Source organism: Acomys russatus, chromosome 26 (assembly GCF_903995435.1).
Source record: "Acomys russatus chromosome 26, mAcoRus1.1, whole genome shotgun sequence".
Classification (NCBI taxonomy): domain Eukaryota; kingdom Metazoa; phylum Chordata; class Mammalia; order Rodentia; family Muridae; genus Acomys; species Acomys russatus.
The window spans coordinates 21855533-21878031 of NC_067162.1; the positions used below are offsets into that span (position 1 = coordinate 21855533).

General features: G+C 46.7%; 1 protein-coding gene across 1 annotated transcript; it reads right to left on the minus strand.

Moving 5' to 3' along the window:
* Positions 1-379: 379 nt before the first annotated feature.
* Got2 (glutamic-oxaloacetic transaminase 2) lies at positions 380-22315 on the minus strand. Its single transcript, XM_051168691.1, has 10 exons — positions 22190-22315; positions 11919-12075; positions 9512-9640; positions 8168-8227; positions 6991-7152; positions 6705-6809; positions 5809-5959; positions 4527-4692; positions 2315-2465; positions 380-629 (listed from the first exon to the last, which is right to left on the minus strand). Exons 1-10 carry the CDS (start codon positions 22276-22278, stop codon positions 507-509), a joined length of 1293 nt encoding a protein of 430 aa, XP_051024648.1. The 5' UTR covers positions 22279-22315; the 3' UTR covers positions 380-506.
* Positions 22316-22499: the final 184 nt, after the last annotated feature.

Consider the following 22499-nt stretch of genomic DNA (forward strand, 5'->3'; position numbering starts at 1 on the left):
AGTGGCAACAGATGTGTTGGTTTTTGTAAAGCATAATTTTTGTTATGTGATCTGTTGACACAGTTGCTCCATACTGGGAAGACAAACAGAATGACAAAAATAGGCCCCCCCTCCCCCCAGCCTCTAATATGAGTGGTCTAGCTGGGTCCGCAGAGGAGCCCCTGACACCATCTGACACTTCTGGTAAAGCCTCTGACCTATTCCAATGCCATTGCTGGCAGGTTTTTGGTGCTGTGATTTTCTTGGTTGTGTAAACTCTTTCAGAAAAAGCTGGAGACGAAAGGATAAGGGACAGTTTGGTTTAGAGCCGACGAAGCCCTGATCCCAGCCGCAGAGGCCTCTGCCCTACCTCTTCTCGGAGGAACACGGTCAACGCCAAGTGCTTATGCATTGTGGTTGAAAACATGATCTACTTGCCACCACCCACCCTCCCTCACCCCGCACCCGGCTCTTACAAAAGCAAAGGCTGAAGGAAAGGTGGTCTCTGTTCTTTTGCACCCTGGTAATTACTTGGTGACCTGGTGAATGGCATGGGCAAGGTAGCCCACATTGCCTGAGGTGACCCCTGCCACGGAGATTCGGCCATCCTTTGTCATGTACACTGAGAACTCCTTGGTCAGCCGCTCCACCTGCAGAGACGAAAGAGTTTGACAACTACTTCCAGAGAGGATGGTTTTCCAGCCTTGACAGGGCACCCAGCAGTCAATCAACTCGTTAAAAAATAAAACAAAACAAAACAAAAAAACCCAAAATCTTTATTTTCTCACTTAAAGTTAGAATTTGGTTTTTTTTTTTTTTTTTTTTTTTTTTTTTTTTTTGGTTTTTCAAGACAGGGTTTCTCTGTGTAGCCTTGGCTGTCCTGGATTCCCTTTGTAGACCAGGCTGGCCTCGAACTCTCAGCAATCCGCCTGCCTTTGCCTCCCGAGTGCTGGGATTAAAGGCGTGCGCCACCGCAGCCTGGTCAGAATTTGGTGTGTTTGGTTAGAGTGAAAGAAGAATAAAAAGCTTTTTTTTTTTTTTTTTTTTTTAGAGCAAATATATTTTACAAGTACACTGGAGAATCATGCAATGCTGTCTGCATTGGATGTAATCCTGGCCCACAAGTCTGCACACTCCTTTGCAACTAAAAAGCTATTTTATTTTTTTATTTATTTATTTTTTTTTTGGTTTTTCGAGACAGGGTTTCTCTGTGTAGCCTTGGCCATCCTGAACTCACTCTGTAGACCAGGCTGGCCTCGAACTCACAGCGATCCGCCTGCCTCTGCCTCCCGAGTGCTGGGATTAAAGGCGTGCGCCACCATGCCCGGCTCTAAAAAGCTATTTTAAAGTAGGATGGGGGCCTGTGAGATGGCTCAGCAGGTGAAGGTGCTTGCTACTGATCCTGAAGACCTAGGTTCAGGCTCAGAACTTTCATGGTAGAAGGAGAAAACTGACTCCTGAACGTTGTCCTCCAGCCTATATACATGCCATGGTGTGTGTGTGTGCATGTGTGCAGATGGGGGCTGGGGGAGTACGAGCCAGGCACTGGGTGCATTTGCGAGGCAAAGGCAGGTGGATCTCCATGAGTTGGAGGCCAGCCTGGTCTATGTAGTAGACCCTGTCTCAAAAACCAAACCAAAATATTAAAGTAGGATTATGCTAAGGCATAAACAGGTAGGGGTAAAAAATCTCAAACTAAGCAGACTCAGAATTTAGTTATGTAATAGCCATTTTCCCTCTCCTCTTTGATGCACCAGCAGTCTTCATAAACACAAGCAGACAAGCTAAGCCATGTGCAAAGCCCTGGGTTTGATCCCCAGCAGCACAAAAAACAAAGCCCCACAAAAGTCCCCCTTGACCCCAAGACACTACCATTATCACCACACTGGAAACCAACCAAATATGCCCCCCCCCCCACGGTATATACTTTAGAAGACTGAAATATTACAGGGGACACAGGAAAAACAACAAAAGAAACCAAGGCTGAGGTGATAGCACACACCTCTTATTTCAGGACACCCATAGGAAAATCTTGTCTTTAAAAAAAAAAAAAAAAAAAAAAAGAAGGTGGAAAACAAGCCAGGTTCTGTGATAAGGAACATAGTCCCAGGTCCTGGCTGAGGTGTGGATGCTGGAGCCTCAGGGACCAGCCTAGGCAGCATTAATGAAACCTCACCTCCTAACGATGCTCAGGAGTACATGCCACCTTTACCTAGAAGGGTTCTAAATTAAGGAGCCTTGAACTCATAGGCGACCTGGGGCAAATTCTGGCTTGCAAAGGACAGGACTGGTCTACTGTCTGCTGGTTGGCTCTGGCGGGTCAAGGCGCACTCACCTGCTCAGGCTTTAGGCCAGTGAAACAAAACATGCCAATCTGGTCGGTGATGTGCTGCCAGTTGTGGGAGGAGCCTTCTTTCTTCAGGTTGGAGACCAGCTGGGTCCTCATGCTAATGATGCGGTCGGCCATGCCTTTCACTTCTTGCAACCTGTTAGGAAAGCAGAGGGGCGTGTTGCTGTAGCCAAGCACAAGCGCGTATAAGTCAGAGGCCGGCGCATTCCGCGTCACATTCTTTTTATTTTATGTGTATATGACTGCTCATGTACACCTGCAGGCCAGAAGAGGGCATCAGATCACATCATAGATGGCTGTGAGCCACCATGTGGTTGCTGAGAATTGAACTCAGGACCTCTGGAAGAGCAGACAGTGCTCTTAACCTCTGAGCCATCTCTCCAGACCTTCCGTGTCACATTCTTTTTTTTTTTTGGTTTTTCGAGACAGGGTTTCTCTGTGTAGCCTTGGCCATCCTGGACTCACTTTGTAGACCAGGCTGGCCTCGAACTCACAGTGATCCGCTTGCCTCTGCCTCCCGAGTGCTGGGATTAAAGGCGTGCACCACCACGCCCGGCTCCGTGTCACATTCTTTTCCTGACTGTCTTAATGCTCAGTCCTTAGCCTGGTCACACAGCCAGTGGGTGGTGGAGATTTTTTTTCTTCTTCTTCTAGGCAGGGTTTCTCTGTGTAGGCTTGACTGTCTGCTCTTCTAGAGGGCCTGAGCTCAATTATCAGCAACCACATGGTGGCTCACAACCATCTATAAAGAGATCTGGTGCCCTCTTCTGGACTGCAGGTGTACATGCAGACCGAGCACTCACATAAAAAGAGGCCACAGCCGGCAGGTGGCTGTGTTGGAGACTAGCCTGGGCTACCATGTGAAACTTTATTGCAAAGGAAGGATAATAAAGACGGGCGTGGAGGCACATGCCTTTAATCCCAACACTCGGGAGGCAGAGGCAGGTGGATTGCTGTAAGTTCGAGGCCTGGTCTACAAAGTTAGTCCAGGACAGCCAAGGCTACACAGAGAGACCCTGTCTCGAAAAACAAAAAACAAAAAACAAAACAACCAACCAAAACCAAACAAAAAGATAACAAATAAATAAGCAAGAAGTTGGCAGCGTTAATCCTGGCCAGGGCAGGGTTGCTCCTGGCCTTTGAAATCAGAATGTTAACTTTTGGCAACAGGCGTCACCCAGCTTCCTTCACTCTGAAAACCTGGGTCCTACAGGGACTAAGCATGTGGCCTGTGTATCCTACATGTAGTGCTCACTTAGCAAAACCTTGCCACCTTCCTCTTGTCAGAGAATCACGTTCTGACTGCTCACACAATCGACCAAGTGCTTCCTGTCAGCTAACTCCCTCAACACTATGTTCTTCATGTTGTTTTGTTTTCTTTTTGAGTCAGGTTCCCATGTAGTCCAGGAGAACCTCAAATTCACTTTGTAGCCAAGGGTGAGTCTTCCGTGGGGCTGGAGTTATGAATGGGTTTTGAACCACTACATGGGTACCAGGAATCGAGCTTAGGTCCTCTGCAGAAACAGTAAGTTCCTAACTGCTGAGCCATCTCTCTTGCCCAAAATAAATACATCTTTTAAAAATTATTAAGAAAGATTAATAGAAGAATAGGTATTGAGATTGAATATAGATAAAAAAACTAGTATGCAGAAACAGTGAATCCATGGTACCCAGTAAGAAAAGTACAGGGGCTGGGGGTACAGTACAGTGGCAGAGTGCTGCCTACATACACCCCGGGCCTGACCTCCAGCATCACAAAACCACAATATCTTTTGGAGGAAGTTTCCTGTGCCAGGTACTTCAACTGAACTCGACATCAAGAGAAGGTGGGTTTTGATTTTTTGTTTGTTTTGTTTTGTTTTGTTTTTCCCGAGACAGGGTTTCTCTGTGTAGCCTTGGCTGTCCTGGACTCACTTTGTAGACCAGGCTGGCGTCAAACTCACAGCGATCCGCCAGCCTCTGCCTCCTGAGTGCTGGGATTAAAGGCGTGCACCACTGTGCCTGGCTCTGGCAAGGCAGGTTTTACTGAATGCAGAGATGACAGAACAAAGAGTCTGCCGTTTCTGAATCATGTAATTTATGGGGAGACACAAACTTATTTGTGCCAACAAAATGCACAGCCCTTTTCTTCCCTCTGCCTTTTCCATATGTGGAACTGTAAGGTACTGGGCGGCAAGGCACAGCAAGCACTCGTTACCATTGCTTCCGCAAGTCTGGAGAGGTCAGGATGGTCGCGGCGATCCGGGCCCCGTTGAGAGGCGGGTTGGAGTACATGGGTCGGATCAGGATCTTCAGCTGGGACTCCACCTTTTTGGCTTCATCGGCATCTTTGCAAACCACAGTGAAGGCTCCCACACGCTCACCTGAAAAGGCAGTGAATACTGTCTTCTCGTGGGCTAAAACAAGTAGCTGACAAGCAGATGACACGTGCTACACGGTATCTGTTTCTGTCAGAAAACCCACAACAGTAATTTATGCCTTGAGACATGGCATCTTCACTCTGTTGCCTAGGCTGGCTTGGAGACAGGTGAGTCTTCTGTCTCTGCCTCTAGAGTGACAGGATTACAGGTATGAGCTACCACACCTCACCTAATAGCTCCTTATTAGAAAGAAATAGTTCTTATTGGTCAGAATGCTGCATTTTGAATTGAGGCACAACAGAAAACATTCAGGATCTCTTAAAAAATGTTTCTTTTTCCAAGACAGGGCTTCTCGGTGTATCCCTGGCTGTTCTGGAACTCACTCTGTAGACCAGGCTGCCTACAAACTCACAGAAAACCTCCTGCCTCTGCTTCCTGGGTGCTGGGATTAAAGGTGTGCACCACCGTACCCGGCTTTTTTTTTAAAACTATTTTTTTTCCAGGGTTGATGTAGTGTACCACTGTGCGAATGTGAAGGTCAGAGGACAATTTGTGGGAGTCAGTCTCTCCTTCAACCATGTGGGTTGAACTCCAGTCATCAGACTTGGTGGTAAGTACCTTTGCTTACTGAGTCATATTGCTGGCCCAGGATGTCTTTTTAGTGTATTAATCTTCTTGGCTCCTGTATCAATTACTTTGCATGCAATTGGTCTTATTTTTTTTAATTACAGGAATTTAAGGACACCGAAAATAGGGCTAAGGAATATACAGTACGATCCCCCCATCTCAGGAATATTACATATAACCAACATACAAATACACAGACACATGTGCACACACAGACAGACAGACACACCCCTACACAAAGACAGACACAGACAGACAGACACACCCCTACACAAAGACAGACACAGACAGACACAAAGACAGACACACACCCCACACAAAGACAGACACAGACAGACACACCCCCACACAAAGACAGTCAGACACAGACAGACAGACAGACAGACACACATCCAGGGATTATGCTCTCCCTCTAACTTCTCTGCTTTGTGCCATTCTCCCAGGCTCTCATTTGAGCTCAGAACACACCTTCCCTGGGGGCCCCTAGCTTACCATACAGGCCCATGTTCTTGGCGTACGATTGGCAGAGGCAGACATTAATGCCCTGCTCAATGAAGTGGCGCACAGCCCAGGCGTCCTTATCACCGTCACCACTGGCAAAGCCCTGGTAGGCCATGTCAAAGAATGCGAAGAGATTCTTTTTCTGGGAAGGAACAAGAAGACCGGAGTCTGAGACAGGTCACCTGCAGATGCCCCACTATTACGTGTGCTGTCACGGACCTTGCTTATTTCACCCAGTCAACAGTTGGGAAGACATCTGAATTCCAGAGTCAATTTATCAACACACTTTAAAGTGGTTTTAAAAAAATACTTTGATGGCTATGGCTCTTGAGCAAACACTGAGAAAAGAGACCTTTAATCTCTGTGCAGGACGCATAGCTAAGGCACAGGACTAGCAACAGCCTGTCTGATGAAGCACTGTCCTAACCCAGGGCTCACAGATGTTGCTATGAGGCGCTCCCTGCAGGTTGCTTCTGGGCCTCACTCTGAAGCTGAGATTTGACAGAAGCAGTAGGGATGGGGCTTGAGGATGACAGGGGTACTTCTCTATGGGAATTCTGATTAGTGTCTTCAGTCACAGCCAGCTCCTCTCAAGGAAAAGGCAATGCTGAGCAAAGCAGTGAGGAAAGGAGGGGACATGAAGCTGTGTCTAAAGGGATGAGCAATGGAGGAGCCACCAGCAGGCCTTTGGGTAACAAGGCTGTTGTGCTAAAGACAAGTTTTTGACTTGTTATCAGCATCCACCACATCTATGCTGAAGGATGAACATTATTTTCAAACCGTTCACATACCATCAGTTATGGACCCCTTCCTGGCAGCCTACCCACGTGTGGGCTTGGGGCAGGCTGCAGCTAAGCCAACAGTTACAGACACTTCACGCTGCTCACCTTCACCACAGACGCCATTTCCTTCCACTGCTCGGGACGCGGGTCCACGCCTGTGGGGTTGTGAGCACAGGCATGCAGGAGGAGAACACTCTGCTCTGGGATTTTCTAAGGAGAAACAATGGAGATTTTGCTGTGCGGCTTTAAAGGGAAAAGCAGACGTGTTACAGGTCACAGCTAGCTGGGAAGTGACAAAGAGAACGCGCTTGACCTGGGAATTAGCTGGCTTCCTCTAAGTCACGATTAAACCGCTGGACATCAAATGTCTGGCCTGGAAAGCCACACTTACTGATATGTCTTCTATGGCTCCCGAGAAGTCAAATCCGCAAGTCTTGGGGTCATAGTATCGGTAACCTTGTAGCTGCATGCCGGCATCCCTGAAGATGGGCGTGTGATTTCCCCATGATGGTTTGGGCAGAAAGACATCTCGGCTGAACTTAAAAAATCTTTGCTAAAAGATGGGATTAAAGGAACGAAACATGAAGAAAGAGGACAAAATGTTAGTGTTTTCCTGAAAGGTTTTTCCTCCTCTCAGTAGTAAGATAGCCTGGGTTGGGAGGCAGGCTATGACACTTATTCTGGCTATGAGGTAAAACACCTGCACAGGCCTCACTATGGGACCTCCTCCTGCAGGGACAGTGCCGGCAGGCCTTTCGTCAACTTAACATGCAAACCAGAGTCACCTGAAAGGAGGGAATCTTAATTGAGAAAATGCCTCCATGAGATCCAACTGTTGGGCATTTTTAAAATTAGTGACTGACGGGGGGGAGGGCCCAGCACACTGTGTGTGGTGCCACCTCTGAACTGGTGGTCCAGGGTTCTGTAAGAAAGCAGGCTGAGCAAGCCATGTAAAACAAGCCACTAAACAGCACTCCTGCATGGCCTCTGCGTCAGCTCCTGCCTCCAGGTTCCTGCCCTGTTTGAGTTCCTGTCCTGACTTCCTTCAGTGATGTGGAAACATAAGCTGAATAAATAAACCCTTTCCTCCCCAACTTGCTTTTTGGTCATGGTGTTTTCCATGAGCAACAGAAACCTAACTCAGATAGGGACCGAGTAAGTTAAAACACGGGCTCCTCCTGGTAATACTACATGCTGTGCTGAGCGTAATGGCCCACTCCTTTGATCCTAGCACTTGGGAGAGGTAGGTGGATCTCTGGTCTATGTTGTGAATTGCAAAAAAGCCCAGATGTCCTAAAAACAAAAAATAAAAAGCCAAACCCCGCCCCCAAGCCCCAACAAACTAAAAGCCAAAACCCAACAACCTCCCCTGCCCCGCATATGCTCAGCACACCGACTCATTGTTACTTTCTTCCTTATAATTTCTCTACACTGCTGTCTGTCTTTCACCAGACAACAGGACACCTGCCGACTCTGTGGAAAGAGGAAGACTGGTGCCGGGTGAGTAGCCACACACCAGTCCTGTCAACCTTCAACTGAAAGTTCTTCCTTGAAGGAGCTCCACTCACCAGAAAACTGGCTCCGATCCTTAAGGCTCCAGTCCCGGAAATGGTCTGTACAGTAACAAACTGCAGGGGACACGCAGAAGTCAGTCTCTACCCTTTGCACTTCTGAACTCAAGTCTTTTAGCTATTTAATTATTTATTTTATAGGGATACTTATTTACGCTCTATTAGTGTCTTGTCTGTCATGTTTGTATGTGCACCATGTTCACGGCTGGTGCCCCAGGAAGTCAGGAGGAGGCATCAGATCCCTTGGAACTTGAGAGCTGGAGTTACACATGGCTGTCATGTGAGTGCTGGGACTCAAACCCAGGCTCTCTAGAAGAGCAACAAGGGCTCTAAACCACTGAGCCATCTCTCCAGCGCCCTGTTTAGTTATTTGTACTGTGTGTGTGTGTGTACACTGTGTATAGGATGAGGGTATGCACGTGCCATGGCATGTGTGTGGATGACAGGAGATAACTCCTTGTGGCTGTTTTTTTTCCTTCAGCCTTCATGAGGGTTCTGTGAAGTCATCAGGCCTGTGAAGCAAGCATTTGATCTGGATGGCTTTGAACCATCATGTTATATGGAAAATTTCAGGGCGCAAAAATTCCTTCTCAATAGGCAAAAGGAATGATTTTTGTACACACAAAAAATATAAAGACACTAAAATAGTCACTATGGTCAAACATTATTTTAGAAATAATGTAAAACCCAGCAACCTCCTGATACCAAAGTTCTTTAAACAGCTAGTCAACAAGTATATTAGGATAATGTTAGTATACTTTATTTTGTTTTTATTTTTTGTGGTGCTAGGGATTGAACCCAGGGCTTTTAAACATGCCAAGGTAGCATTCCACCACTGAGCGGTCCAGCCTCTGTGCTTTTACAGCTTAGGCATATGCAGCAAATATGCAAGCACACCCACCTCACCCCCTTCTTACAAAAGAAAGTAAACCACAGTGTGCAAGCCTTTATTTTAGGATCTTGGTCTCCTCTCTGTCTATGCCTTGTGACAGGGCAGCAGAGGACAGCCACACCAGCCCCGCCCCCATGGTCTACTCATAGCTAGTTCCCTGTTGCTTCTCCTGTCCAAGCCGGAAGCTTAACACATGATTGCGGGGATAATTATAGGCCTAAAACGAGGCACAGAGGGGGCATCTCTAACACATAGTCAATCTAACAACAAACTGGACCAAAGCTATCAGACAAATTCTGTTAAAATTTCAAGTTAATGGATATAAGCTTCCTACCTAAAAAGTAGTTATTAGTAAGTGTGGTCACTTCAGCCATCACACACACACATAAACTGAGCTAACAGTTCATGTTTTAAAATTTTGCTACATATGTAAACAGCGCCTGGCTTACCCGGCCACTTTTCAACACTTCGTTGTTCTCGCCCAGGGCCAGTTCTGCAGAAGCCTTACAAAATTCAGCCAGTCCCCCAATGGGCAGATATTCTTTGTCGAAATTTTTTGCAGCAATCTGGGCCTCTGCCTAGATAAGGAAAGGCAAATTTTAGTTTCTTTTCCCTCCTTCGTCCTACTGTGATGACAATAAATGTTTTATGAAGTAAATGTCAGAAGCGAATACCCCCACCCTCCCTTTGGGATATCTCTACTATTTGCGCTGGCTATGAACTCCTGGGCCTTCGTGGTCTTCCTGTTCAGCCGGGACAGGCCACTTGGCAAGCCCTATGTTCCATATGAAGTTACTGTTTAAGAAGAAGGATAAATGAAATATTTGACAGTTTGTTTCATAGAACAGAAATACTTTTTACTATTTTATATTATTATTCTTGCAAAATAAAATTCCACTATTTATTTTGAGCTATTGTTTCCTTATATGGACCAGTGTGGTTTGGATAAGAATGCTCCATAGGCTCATATGTTTGAATACTCTATACTCTGTCCCAGTCGGTGGAACTATTTGGGAAGGATTAGGAGGTGTGGCTTTGTTGGAGGAGGTGTGTCACTGGAGGCCGGCTTTGAGGTTTCAAGACTTCTGCCATGCCTAGTATACTTCTCTGTCTCTTTCTTTTCTTTCTTCTTTTTTTCTTTTTTGAGACAGGGTTTTTCTGTATAACTTTGGCTGTCCTGGAATTCGCTCTGTAGAATGGGCTGGTCTTGAACTCATAGAGGTCTACCTGCCTCTGCCTCCCAAGTGCTGGGATTAAAGGCGTGCGCCACCACCTGCTAGCACCTCTCTTTCTCTTACTTGCAGATCAAGATGTGAGCTTTCCGGTGTTCCTCCACCATGGCCTTATTCTGTTGTCATGAACTTACCCTCTGAAGCATTGCTCAATTAAACACTTAGATTTGCTTGGTCACTGTGTTTTGTCACAGCACCAGAAAAGTAGCTAAAACACCCAGGCTAACTTGGAACCTGCCTTTATCTTATTTCAACCTTGCTGAGATTTTTTTTTTTTTTTTTTTTTAATGTTTTGAAGACGGAGTGGTGGCACCATCCTGGTCTACAAAGTGAGTCCAGGACAGGCTATACAGAGAAACCCTGTCTTGAAAAACTGGAAAAAAAAAAAAAAAGGTTTGATTTGAGGCAGGGTTTCTCTAAGTAGCCCTGGCTGTCCTTGAACTTGCTATATAGAACAAGCTGGATTTGAACTCACAGAGATCTGCCTCCCTTTGCCCTTTGAGGGCTAGGATTAGAGATGTCTGTCACTATGTCCAGCACAAGTATTGGGATGCATGCCATCATCCTGGCTAAAGGTTTTTAATTTTTAATTTTTTTTTTATTTTTAAAAAAATATTTATTTATTATTATGTATACGGTGTTTTGCCTGCATGCACACCTTCACTCCAGAGGGTGCCAGATCTCATTATAGATGGTTGTGAGCCACCATGTGGTTGCTGGGAACTGAACTCAGGACCTTTGGAAGAGCAGCCAGTGCTCTTAACCTCTGAGACATCTCTCCAGCCCCTGGCTAAAGGTTTTTACATGGAAAGGGACAGAGTCTTTCTTGGTTACCACTTAACACAATAGGGCTCTCTTGCAATGCCCGAGAGTAAAACTTACAAGCAACATATTAGGTATATGTGAGATGACAAAATCAAGTTAAATGCATGAAAGGAATGCATTTCAGGATATATGCCAGTCCAAGAACTTTCACTGTGTGACTGTGGGCAAGACAGTCACCATTCCGAAATCATAGGGTTGTGGTAAACTGTTGATGAGAAAACGAACAGTAGTGCTTGGTTGTGGTGTAGCCGTCAAAAATAGTTTATCAGTCACTGGATACGGTTTTAGGATTTTCCTTGTAATGTTGGCTATCAAACATAGGACTTTTTGCATGCCAGAAAACATCCTACCACATCTTTATCGTCAGCCTTGAATAACTTTAAAACTAACAGAAACACTACTAATACAAATGCAACAAAAATACAGACTGAATGAAGTTATCCTATAGTTCAGCAGGAAGGGCGGCAGCACACACCTCTGTACCTGGACTGATTTTATTACAGCAATCAAGATGAGAGAAATGCAACGTAACAGTAGCCTCATCCACAGCTGGCTATTCCTCTCATTAAGAGACAATGTTGAAATTCCAGTCCTCTTGTGCCCCCTCAGGATTGGGCACCATGCCTGATTTACATGGTCTTGTGAGAAGACCATGTGACTCTGATCCACTTTCACAGCCATGGAAGGTAACGGCAAAGGAAACACAGGTGATTCACAAAGCCAGTGGCAGAACTTGAACCTAGGACCTCTGAGGCCTGGTCCACATCCCACATCAGTAGGAGACAGGTGCCAAGCTCACCTTCCGGACGCTGGGGAGCACGTAAGGCTTTCCATTATCATCTCGGTAGGCACCAACTCCCAGGTTCATCTTTTTGCTGTTGGTGTCTCTCTTGAAGGCTTCGGTAACTCCCAGGATGGGGTCTGGGGGTCCCATCTCTACATGGGTCCACCAGGAGCTGAAATGAGAAATATTTACCTCAGCCACACAAGCCAGATATGTCTCTGATTTGCCAAAGATCCTGCCTCATGTGTATCACAGAGGCAGGCGCCAGCCATCATCCAAAAGCATAAAAGCCTTCAGACGACCGGACATCAGTATCTTCAACACAGCTATGACAAGGGGCAGAGAGAGAGAGACACCCCGGTTATTTCGGGTAGGATAGGGTATAAACACAGGTTTAAAACTTTTTTTTTTCTTCAACTGATTACTGAATAATGAAAATGTGGTACATGGTGAAATTTTATTCAGGTATAAAGAAAAATGAAATCATGAAACTTGCAAGTAAATGAGCAGAACCAGAAATTATGAGTGGGTAACTCAGACCCAGAGAGACAGGTGTTGCACATTCTCTCACCTGTGATCTCCAGCTCAGAATCTCTAGATGTTAAGTATATATCCTGGAGTCACCACAGAAACCAGGAAGACAAAAGGGACCTTACGGGCAAAGGAGAGAAGGTACTGTAGAGAGGCGGACAGGACACTGTGTTATGAAGGGGGAAGTGGGAAAAACAAGGGTTGGGATTTAGCTGGAAGTGGAAAGGGAGAGGGAGGCCAATAGAGGGGTAGGGGGGAGGTCAATAACACTAAGAATGGTTGAAGAAGCCATAGGAAAACGTTTGTCATTACACACACACACACACACACACACACACACACACACACACACACACACACACACACACGGCATAAAGCTATGTCACTTGGGTGACAGTGTTTCCCCAAGAGCATTAACTAGCTGACAAAAGTCCCATGCCAGGTATGAGAAACCTTCCTTCGGGTTGTTGGTCAGGGGAGTCTAGGAGACTCCCAAAATAATATGGCTATTACTGTTGTCCTTGGATGCGTCCCAGAAATGGAAGGTAAGGCCCTATTGCTGAAAGTAGCACACATTAGACATAAAGCTTGGAGAAATTGATCTGGAAGCCGCCTCCTGTGGACTACCTCTCAGAGGATCCTAAAATGCTATGCAAGCAGCCATGGGAGAAGAGCAGTCAGTGGTCCTACCCAGCCATAAAACCTGCAAACCACAACAATTGACCAGCCTGACAAGACAGCTCCTAGGATGCAATACAGAGCACTGCATCCTGGGCAATCAACAGTTGTCCAGTTGGACCTGGTCCACGCAGTAAGAGAGAATTCATGCCTTGTAGCCAGCGTTTGTTACTTTGTAGGTTCTTCTTTCTTCCACCCCCTAACCTAGGTAAGAGAGGAAAAAGGATAGAGAGAAAAGGAAAAAGATCCCCAAATAAAGTCAGGGTCAGAAAGGGGGGTGGTATTATCGTTAGACTACTTCCTGCTGACTAGGGGCGTCAAGTTTATTGGGGCAAGTTTGATCTTCGCCATTAGGAGACCTAATTTCTTCTTTGTGCACGAATACTTAACAAACCACAACCAACAGCAACCAGCAACCCACCTCTCTGATAACCCCACAGAGTTCCAAATGTCACACAACAGCAGAAACTATCTGCAGCTGGCAAAAATCACCCTAGCCTGAGCATGAGGCAAATCATAGTCAGCTGCTGTGGACCATCTGAAGTAGCCCCCTATCCCCACACCTGGCATTAAAATGCAAATATATTATTATTATTATTATTTTTTTTTTGGCTTTTCGAGACAGGGTTTCTCTGTGTTAGCCTTGGCTGTCCTGGACTCGCTTTGTAGACCAGGCTGGCCTCAAACTCACAACAATCCATCTGCCTCTGCCTCTCGAGTGCTGGGATTGCAGGTGTGTGTCATCACGCCTGGCTCTCTGTGTGTGTGGTTTATTTTTTATTTTTATTTTTTGGTTTTTCGAGACAGGGTTTCTCTGTGTAGCCTTGGCTGTCCTAGACTCGCTTTGTAGACCAGGCTGGCCTCGAACTCACAGCGATCCGCCTGCCTCTGCCTCCTGAGTGCTGGGATTAAAGGCGTGCGCCATCACGCCCGGATTATTTTTTGGTTTTTCAAGACAGGGTTTCTCTGTGTAGCCTTGGCTGTCCTGGACTAGCTTTGTAGATCAGGCTGGCCTTGAACTCATAGTGATCCACCTGCCTCTTGCCTCCCAGTGAACCACCACTGTCAGACTGAGACAGGATTTCTTTTCTTTTCTTTCTTTCTTTTTTTTTTTTTTTTTTTTTTTGGAGACAGGATTTCTTACTAGAGCTGGAGCTTGCCATTTTGGCTAGACTGGTTGGTTGGCCAGTGAACCCCAGGTTCCACCTGTTTCCGCACCCGCCCCAAGTTTACAGACATGTTCCACTGTGTCCAGCTTTTACACCGGTGCTAGTGACCTGAACTCAGATCCTCCTGCCTGTATAGCACGGACTTCATCCACTGAACTCTTCCCACTAAAGTCACCTGGGCCAGGTAATTACACTGCTAGACAGTGTCTCTCATCTTTCCTTGACTCTTGGTAAATCCTAAGATGCAAGAGAATGTTCAATAGCCATTTCTCAGCTTTCTTTTATATCTTCTTTTGATTTTGTTTTTAGTTTACATGTGGCGAATAAGCCAGTGGCAACCAATGGCTGTAAGTTTGGTTTTACATGGTAAGCATTCTACAGGATAGCAGAAGTCTACTGTCCATTACAAAAGAGTTGGCAAACCTCTCTCTTAAACACACACACACACAGAGAGAGAGACAGAGAGACAGACAGACAGACAGACAGACACACACACACACCACAAACTAAGAAGCCACAACACTATGTCTAGCTTATGTGGTTGCTAGGGATGAAACTCAGGGCTTTTGCATGGCAAGCAAGCACTCTACCAGCTAAACCACATGCCCAGCTCCTCGGTTTGTTTTAAATCTTGTTCAGGTACTTTTGTCTATTGGAGCTTATACTAGGGTTTCTGCAGCTTAAAAAACAAAAACCAAAGCCCCCGCCCTCACCATACGTCAATACTGTGGAAAGACTCAGTGCCTAACTGAAACATTTCCCACCTCTGGACAGGGCTGATGGACTGGATTACAAAATCCTCACATAAAAGGCTTTTGTTAAAGTCCTCAGCACTCACAGCAATCAGCTCGTTAAGTTTCCTGGCAAATGTGAATCCACATTTCTACTACTTTGAATGTGCTATCTTAAAATTTGTTTTTTCAGCTTGTTTCGTCCTGAACCAGCCTAAGTATAGAAAAAAACAAAACAAAACAAAACCACAGATTGTGGGCTGGAGAGATGTTTCAGTGGGTAAAAGCACTGGCTGTTTGTCCAGAGGTCCTGAGTTCAATTCCCAGCAACTACATGGTGGCTCACAACCACCTGTAATGAAATCTGATGCCCTCTTCTGTCCCGTGGTCATACATGCAAATACAGTGCTTATATAACAAACAAACAAATGAATAACACAGATGAAGGCATAGCCCCCTTTTTTAGGTTTTTCTCATGGTCAGGTTGGGGTAATGTGTTTCTTTTGGGAATGACAATTACATTCCATACTATGTCATTGAAGACAATTTGTAATGACCTTTACATGCTCAGACAATGTGTTAATTAATGGATTGGTTACCTGGTAGCACGCAGATAATTTCTGTGACTGGGCAGACATTGATTTCTAAGTATATTTTAAAGCCTTTTGACATGCTCTAGGGAGAGCAGAGCTGAAGTCACTGGTATGCAGATGCTCTCTGCCACCACTCTAACATGCTGAAAAGCACGCAAGATAAACTGTCAAGAGCTTAGTTTGCTTAAGATGCCTGCCTGCCCGCCCGCCTGCCTCCCTCCCTCCTCAGTTGTCACTGGAAACAGACATGAACAGCTAGGTAACAAGTGGCGGAGACCATACTACACCAGGAAAAATGCAACTGTTTTTCTTCCTCAAGAGGAAAAAAGGCCAGGCAGTAGTGGTGCATGCCTTTAATCCCAGCAGAGGTAGGTGGATCACTGTGAGTTCGAGGCCAGCCTGGTCTACAAAGCAAGTCTAGGACAGCCAAGGCTACACAGAGAAACACTGTCTCGAAAAACCGAAAACCAAACCAAACCAGACAAAAAACCCCACAAAAACAAACAAATAAAAAATAAAAAAATTAAAAAAAAAAGAAAAAACCAAAACACCCCCCCCCCAAATCTTTGAGAAATACAAAGAACTTTTGTTATTTTTCTCCCTTACCTGAGATTTAATTATACAAATAGCAAAGAGGATGCCAGCCTCACAGATGGCAGTCCCTGAATCATCCAGTCTTAGTCCTCTCCTCACAAGGGAGGCTTTTACTGCGGAGTCTGCAGGGGGTCTGGGCGCCTCTGAGAGCCTCAGCTTTCCTTATAGTAAATGCCACCTCCTGGCAGAACAGGTGCATGAATGCATCCAACTGAAGGCTTTCACTTCATCCTAGACTATTCCTCCGAGGAAAGGATCATTTTACAGTTTTTTTTTTTTTTTAAAAGAAGAAATAAGCAAGAAGTTTTTTTTTACAGTTTCATATATATAAACAAAATTGTTGTTGTGTCTGTATGAGGGGGGAGAGAGAGGGAGAGAGAGGGAGGGAGGGGAGGGAGGGAGGGAGAGAGAGAGAGAGAGAGAGAGAGAGAGAGAGAGAGAGAGAGAGAGAGAGAGAGAGAGATATATTGATTCTCTTACTATGTCAGACTGGCAGACTGGCCTGGAACTCACTCTGTAGACCAGGCTGTCCTCAATGAGTGCTGGGATTAATGGTGTGGGCCAGCATGCCTGGATATATACACAAAGTCTTTAAGGCAGTGGTTCTCAACCTTCCTAGTGCCGAGACCCTTTAATATAGTTCCTCTAGTTGTGGTGAGCCCCAGCCATAAAATTATTTCATTGCTACTTCATAACTGTAATTTTGTTATTTTTATGGGTCCTGCTCCTGCCTGGCTACGGCCGTGGGTGAGCTAAGGCAGGGCAGTGCTAGAGAGCTGGCCTGGTGGTGCAGATAGGAGAACTGGTAGGCTGACCAACTCAGCTACCACCCAGGACTTTGAGTTGGCCTACCCCAACATCTACCGCCACCTATGAACTGCTGGAGCGCATGAAAGGGCTGGTCCTCCAGATGCAAAGCTGCAGGATGTCCATGACACAGGATGACAACAGGCTATCTGAGAGGAGTCCTGGTAAAGATCAGTATTGATTAGTGTAGCTGAAGCCAGAGGCCTCAGACGAGACCAACGAGTCATTGCAACGAACGTTTGCAAGTAAAGATGTGTGGAAAAAGGGTATCCTGTGTGACACACTAGCTTTCATGACAAGATTTTCCTTTTTAAATATCATTTTTTTTTTCTTTTGGTGAAGAGGTTGCAAGGGTGGAGGATGAATGTGAAGAGATGGGGAGATGTGAAATTCCCAAAGAATCAAAAACAAGAAACAGCACGCCCAGCTGCTTGGCGATGTCCTGAGGTGATGATTATATAGCTGCTGTGCACTAGTGTGCTAGGAGTTGGGACTGCAAAGAGCGCAACACTAACCCTCCATACTAGATTAGCCGTGGGGTGAGCAGCAGGGAGAAGCCAACATTGCAGCCTGGCTGTGGTTCAGTGATGACACTGGGACAGGGAAATGGTTGGCGACGCCCAAAAAAAGACAACCAAAGTCCTTGAAGGAAGCATAGGGAGCTTAAGGGGGCTTCTGGGAGGAGGGACCAGTGAGCTGAGTGGTAAGGATGAGAGCGGTAGGAGGACGCTAAAGGTGGAGGGTGTGGAAGCTGGCTGCTGCTGCTGCAATAGAAGCCGGAAGTGACTTCGGTCATGTGTTCAGGTTCTTTCCGTATTCATCCATCTAGACTCTGCCAAATGCTTCAGCAGGTGACAGTGAATTATTCACTAGGATTTCCCTACCCAGCACTGTCCCGTGGAACCTGCTGCCAGTTAGTACTCACCAGCCAGCCTCATGCTCCATGAGGCTCGGCGTGACTGGGTAGGGCTCCCAACAGAACCTGGGCCCCACAGCTGTGCTTGGTGGGCTGTTCATTATGTTATTTAAGAGCACGTTTTTCTGGCTTGGGGTTTCCCAGGGTTTTACTTCTTTCAATGATCTCTTTTAACAGCCTGTCCAGAGCAAACTGCAGGGATCCAAGCAGCTTACCCACTATGAACTGTCTGAGTAGAGGCAAGACAAGTGATGCCAGACGTGGCGTAAAGCATCCCTCTCACAGGGTCCGTATTAAGAATGAAAACACACTCAGAAGAGCCAGGCACAGAGTAGCTGATGTTAATTGGCGTCAGTTTCTAAGTCACTACTACAGTTTCGTCTGTCACTGGTCTGTCATTGGTCTGCAAGACCAATATATAGTGAATTCAAACGGCATATGGCCATAGGAATTTATGGTCAAATGCATGTCTTCCTAGCTCTGAAATTATTATTATTTTACATTTTCAGGTGACACTATCATCTTTTCCCATTCTTAGCTCTAGGCCAGGGGTAAAGAATTCTTCCCTAGTCAGGCAGTGGTGGTACACACCTTTACTCCCAGCACCTGGAGGCAGAGGCAGGCACAGGCAGATCTCTGTGACTTTGAGGTCAGGCTGGTCTACAAAGCGAGTTCCAGGACAGCCAGTTCTCTGTTATACAGAGAAATCCTGTCTCAAAAACCAAAACCAACCAACTACAAATTTCTTCCCTTTCCTCTTTTTAACTGTTGCTGTCAGCTGTGAGGAGGAAACACACAGTTGGAAACAACTGAAATAGGTTTGGGTTGTCTCTCATGACCAGTTCAGACAGACGCCATGCAGCCACCTGCCTGTCGACATCACTGTCATTAAGTGCTGAGTGAAATGAATACTTTGAGTGTCAAGGACATTCACAGGCCCAGAAAGCAACTTTCATTTTTTAAAAAGGCCCTTAAACAATGACAGAGCTCTACCCCTCACAAGGACAGGCGGTTGTCTTTCTTGCTTAATAGTGTGAACAACACACTCACAAACACTATGCAGCAGACACATTCTCTAGACGCCTTACCCGTGAATATTCTTTTTTAAAAATTAATATTTTATTAATTTATTCACATTACATCTCAATTGTTAGCCCATCCCTTGTGTCTTCCCATTCCTCCCTCCCTCCTGCTTCCCCCCTACTCCCCTTCCCCTATGACTGTGACTGAGGGGGACCTCCTCCCCCTGTATATGCTCATAGGGTATCAAGTCTCTTCTTGGTAACCTGCTATCCTTCCTCTGAGTGCCACCGGGCCTCCCCAACCAGGGGACGTGGTCAAAAATGGGGCCCCAGAGTTTGTATGAAAGTCAGATCTTACTCTGCACTCAACGGTGGAGAATGTCCTGTCCATCGGCTAGGTCTGGGTAGGGGTTCGAAGTTTACTGCCTATATTCTCCTTGGCTGGTGCCATAGTTTGAGCAGGACCCCCAGGACCCCCGTGAATATTCTTGCCTACCTCTTTAAACAAATGCCCCAAATGATTTCACAACCCTGAATTTTAAGCAGCAATCCCTTGGTTGGCTGTGAGTGACCGAGTTCCAGGGTCTCTGTGTTCCTCATTATCCCACGCCTTAACTGTGGAGATTACAGACACGGGAGAGCGCTGATATTCCTAAAGAGATGGCAGTAGATGAAGACAAAAGTGCTCTGGGGGGTAAACTGATAACCTATGGCCTACACTGTGATTCCTACAATGCCCTTTGGACAGAGGCACAGGGCCACAAACATTGAGCAACAGTGACCACCCAACCAAAAGATGCTAGGTACAAAGTATTCAGATAAGTAGTTCTAGCTCAAATGTTTTCTATTTCCCAGAGGCTTAAGCAGCTTTTGAAACACTTTCTTAATTATTTACAGCCTCACACGCCAGCGCAGGTTGGCCTGGAACTCAGGGCAATTTCCCTGTCTCAGCCCCCTAACATTTTTTAATTTTTGCAGCACTATGGATCCCTTTATGTGTAGATTTTGATCTAAAAAGGCAAAAAAAAAAAAAAAATCAAAAAAACAAAAACAAACAAAAAACCAACAACAACAACAACAAAAAACACTGAAATGCTTCATTTGTTTAAAAATGAAGGCTTGCTAGGAGTGGTGGTGCATGCTTTTAATCCCAGCACTCGGGAGGCAGAGGCAGGAGGATCACTGTGAGTTCGAGGCCAGCCTGGTCTACAAACGGAGTCTAGGACAGCCAAGGCTACACAGAGAAACCCTGTCTCGAAAAACAAAAAACAAACAAACAAACAAAACAAAAAAAAAAACAAAAAAAAAGAAAGAAAAAAAAAAAGAAGGCAGCTTGAAATAAAGATATAAAAGTGAAAGGCATTCCATGCCTTGGACATACCTCAGTGGCAGAGTGCTTGCCTTGTATACAGAGGCCCTGGGTCCTATCCCCAGTGGGGGAAGGTAAAGGTAGGATGGCTGCAGCATGTTTTGGACCAGTCTGGTACACACAGTCTAGCTAGGGCTACATAGTAACTCCAAACAAACAAAAACCATGCCTGCCACTGATGTGTTTAGATACAACTCAGAACAAAGTTGCCAAGACCTCTGCTCTTCCTGGTACCTTACATTCTATCTGGGAAAAGGAAGAAAAGGAACAGTAGTCAGGCTCTCAGACTGAAAGAATCACTAAGCATCCATAGGGAACCTCAACCAAGCAGTTTAAGCTCAGGTCTTTCCGCTATGTACATAAAAACAAGGGGTATTTTAAGATTAAGATAATGGGAAAAGTTTTTCTCCTGCCCATAGAAGTGCTTCCCCGCCCACCCCCCGGAGACAGGGTTTCTCTGTGTAGCCTTGGCTGTCCTAGACTCCCTTTGTAGACCAGGCTGGCCTCGAAATCAGAGCGACCCGTCTGCCTCTGCCTCCCGAGTGCGGGGATTAAAGGCGTGCGCCACCACGCCCGGCGAAGTGTTCTCTTTTTTGTTCCCAAATATGCAGCATAAGTAACTTTTCCCTAATTCTGCCCATCAGGTGGCTAAGCTTAAAAGAGCACAGGTTGGCAATGAGCCAAAAACGGGCTCAGGGAAGGACAGGCTGTTCTGTTGGCTTGAAGACTACCCGAACACATTCAAAGGAAAGGCTAAAGCAAGCATAAAAGGTTAAGTAGTCTTTGTTCCTAGTTAGTCACTGTGTGCTCTGGGGAGGTTTTTGCTCTACTCCAGGAGACTCTCAAATCTGCTTTCTTGGGTAAATCGTGTCTCCTGGCTCAAGGAAGAATTAGGAATTAACTAGCTCCGTTTAGGCCCCGAACTTTCTCTCTCTACGTCTCAGTTTAAGATGACACAGTTGTCTTTTTTTTTTTTTTTTCCTTTTTAAACAAAGTTAGTCCGTTCTGCCTTGCTCACAGCTGTATCACCAGCAACTGGTCCAGTGCTTGGCTCGGAGAAACTGGGTTTCGAAATATTTACAGAACGAAAGCGCCGACTGAGATGAAAGATTGATGGCTTCAGGCCAGCTGAATCTCCCAAGGGTTTAAAACAAAGGTAGTGTATTACACTTCAACCCTTTCCCATCGAAAGACCAGAATGGTCTGCCAAGGGAGGGTATTACCAGGTACTAGAGTGGTGACACCGAGGGAAGGATGCATCGCGCCAAGGTCACGGATGCAGACGAACTAGGGGTTTTGGACGCCCCGAGAACCTCCCTCCATGTGGTAACATTTCCAACTATATATACTCCGCGGCCAGTTTCCGTACCGCATAGCCAGACATAACCTTCCGGGCCCCGACAGGTGGGCCTACTATCCCGCAGGGCAGCTGGTCAAGGGCACGCGCGCCCCCTCTGCACCACAGCCAATCAGCCAGGCAGCTCCGGTGCTGTACCCAATCGTCGAGAGGCTGGCCCGGCGCCGCCGCCCACGTGCTCACCCCTCGCCCCGCACCCCACCGCGCCCAGTCCGCATCTTGGACCCCCCCAACGCGCGCTAGAATTGGGGTCTGGGTGCAATCATGAGCCACAATTCCCGTCCTCCTGGACTGCGCTGGCTCGCTGTCCAGCGATGCAGGGGAGGGATGAGGGGTCCTGGGGTCACCACGAGGCGTGGACACAAGGCTCTCAGCCACGGGACAGGCACCCTTTGGGGACAAAGTGGGGTGAGGGTGCGCGCCTATGTTCGCGCGCGGGGCAGGGTGTAGGTTTCGCAGCGTTCACAGCTCAGCTGGGCAGGGCCAGGCCCGTGGTCCCGCTCCATCTCCGTAGCTCACCTGGCTCTGGCAGAGGATGCAGCCGCAAGGCCTGGGTGAAAGGCAGCAGCCACCCCGGAGAGGACGCGGCCGGAGTGCAGCAGGGCCATGGTGGACGGCAGTGGACGGTGGCAGAGCCGAGAGCACGGAAAGCGTCCGCAGGAACCGAGGCGCGGGCTCCTAAAAGGTGAGGACAGTGTCGTCCCTGAGTATATGGCTAGAGCGTCTCGGCGGCGGGAGCGAGTCACGTTGCAGCGGCCCCTTGCGGTCTGGGGTAGAACGACGACGCCTCCACGGAGGTCATGAAAACTCGCAAGGACATCTCTAATCA

Bases quoted from the DNA above. Each gene is read 5' to 3' on its own strand.
- Got2 (XM_051168691.1), bottom strand. From the start codon at position 22,278: ATGGCCCTGCTGCACTCCGGCCGCGTCCTCTCCGGGGTGGCTGCTGCC. The intron at 8,228-9,511 runs GTAAGCCAGGCG...TGTCCCCTGCAG, and splicing joins AAGTGTTGAAAAGTGGCCGG to TTTGTTACTGTACAGACCAT. The intron at 6,810-6,990 runs GTAAGTGTGGCT...GTTTCTCCTTAG, and splicing joins GAGCCATAGAAGACATATCA to AAAATCCCAGAGCAGAGTGT.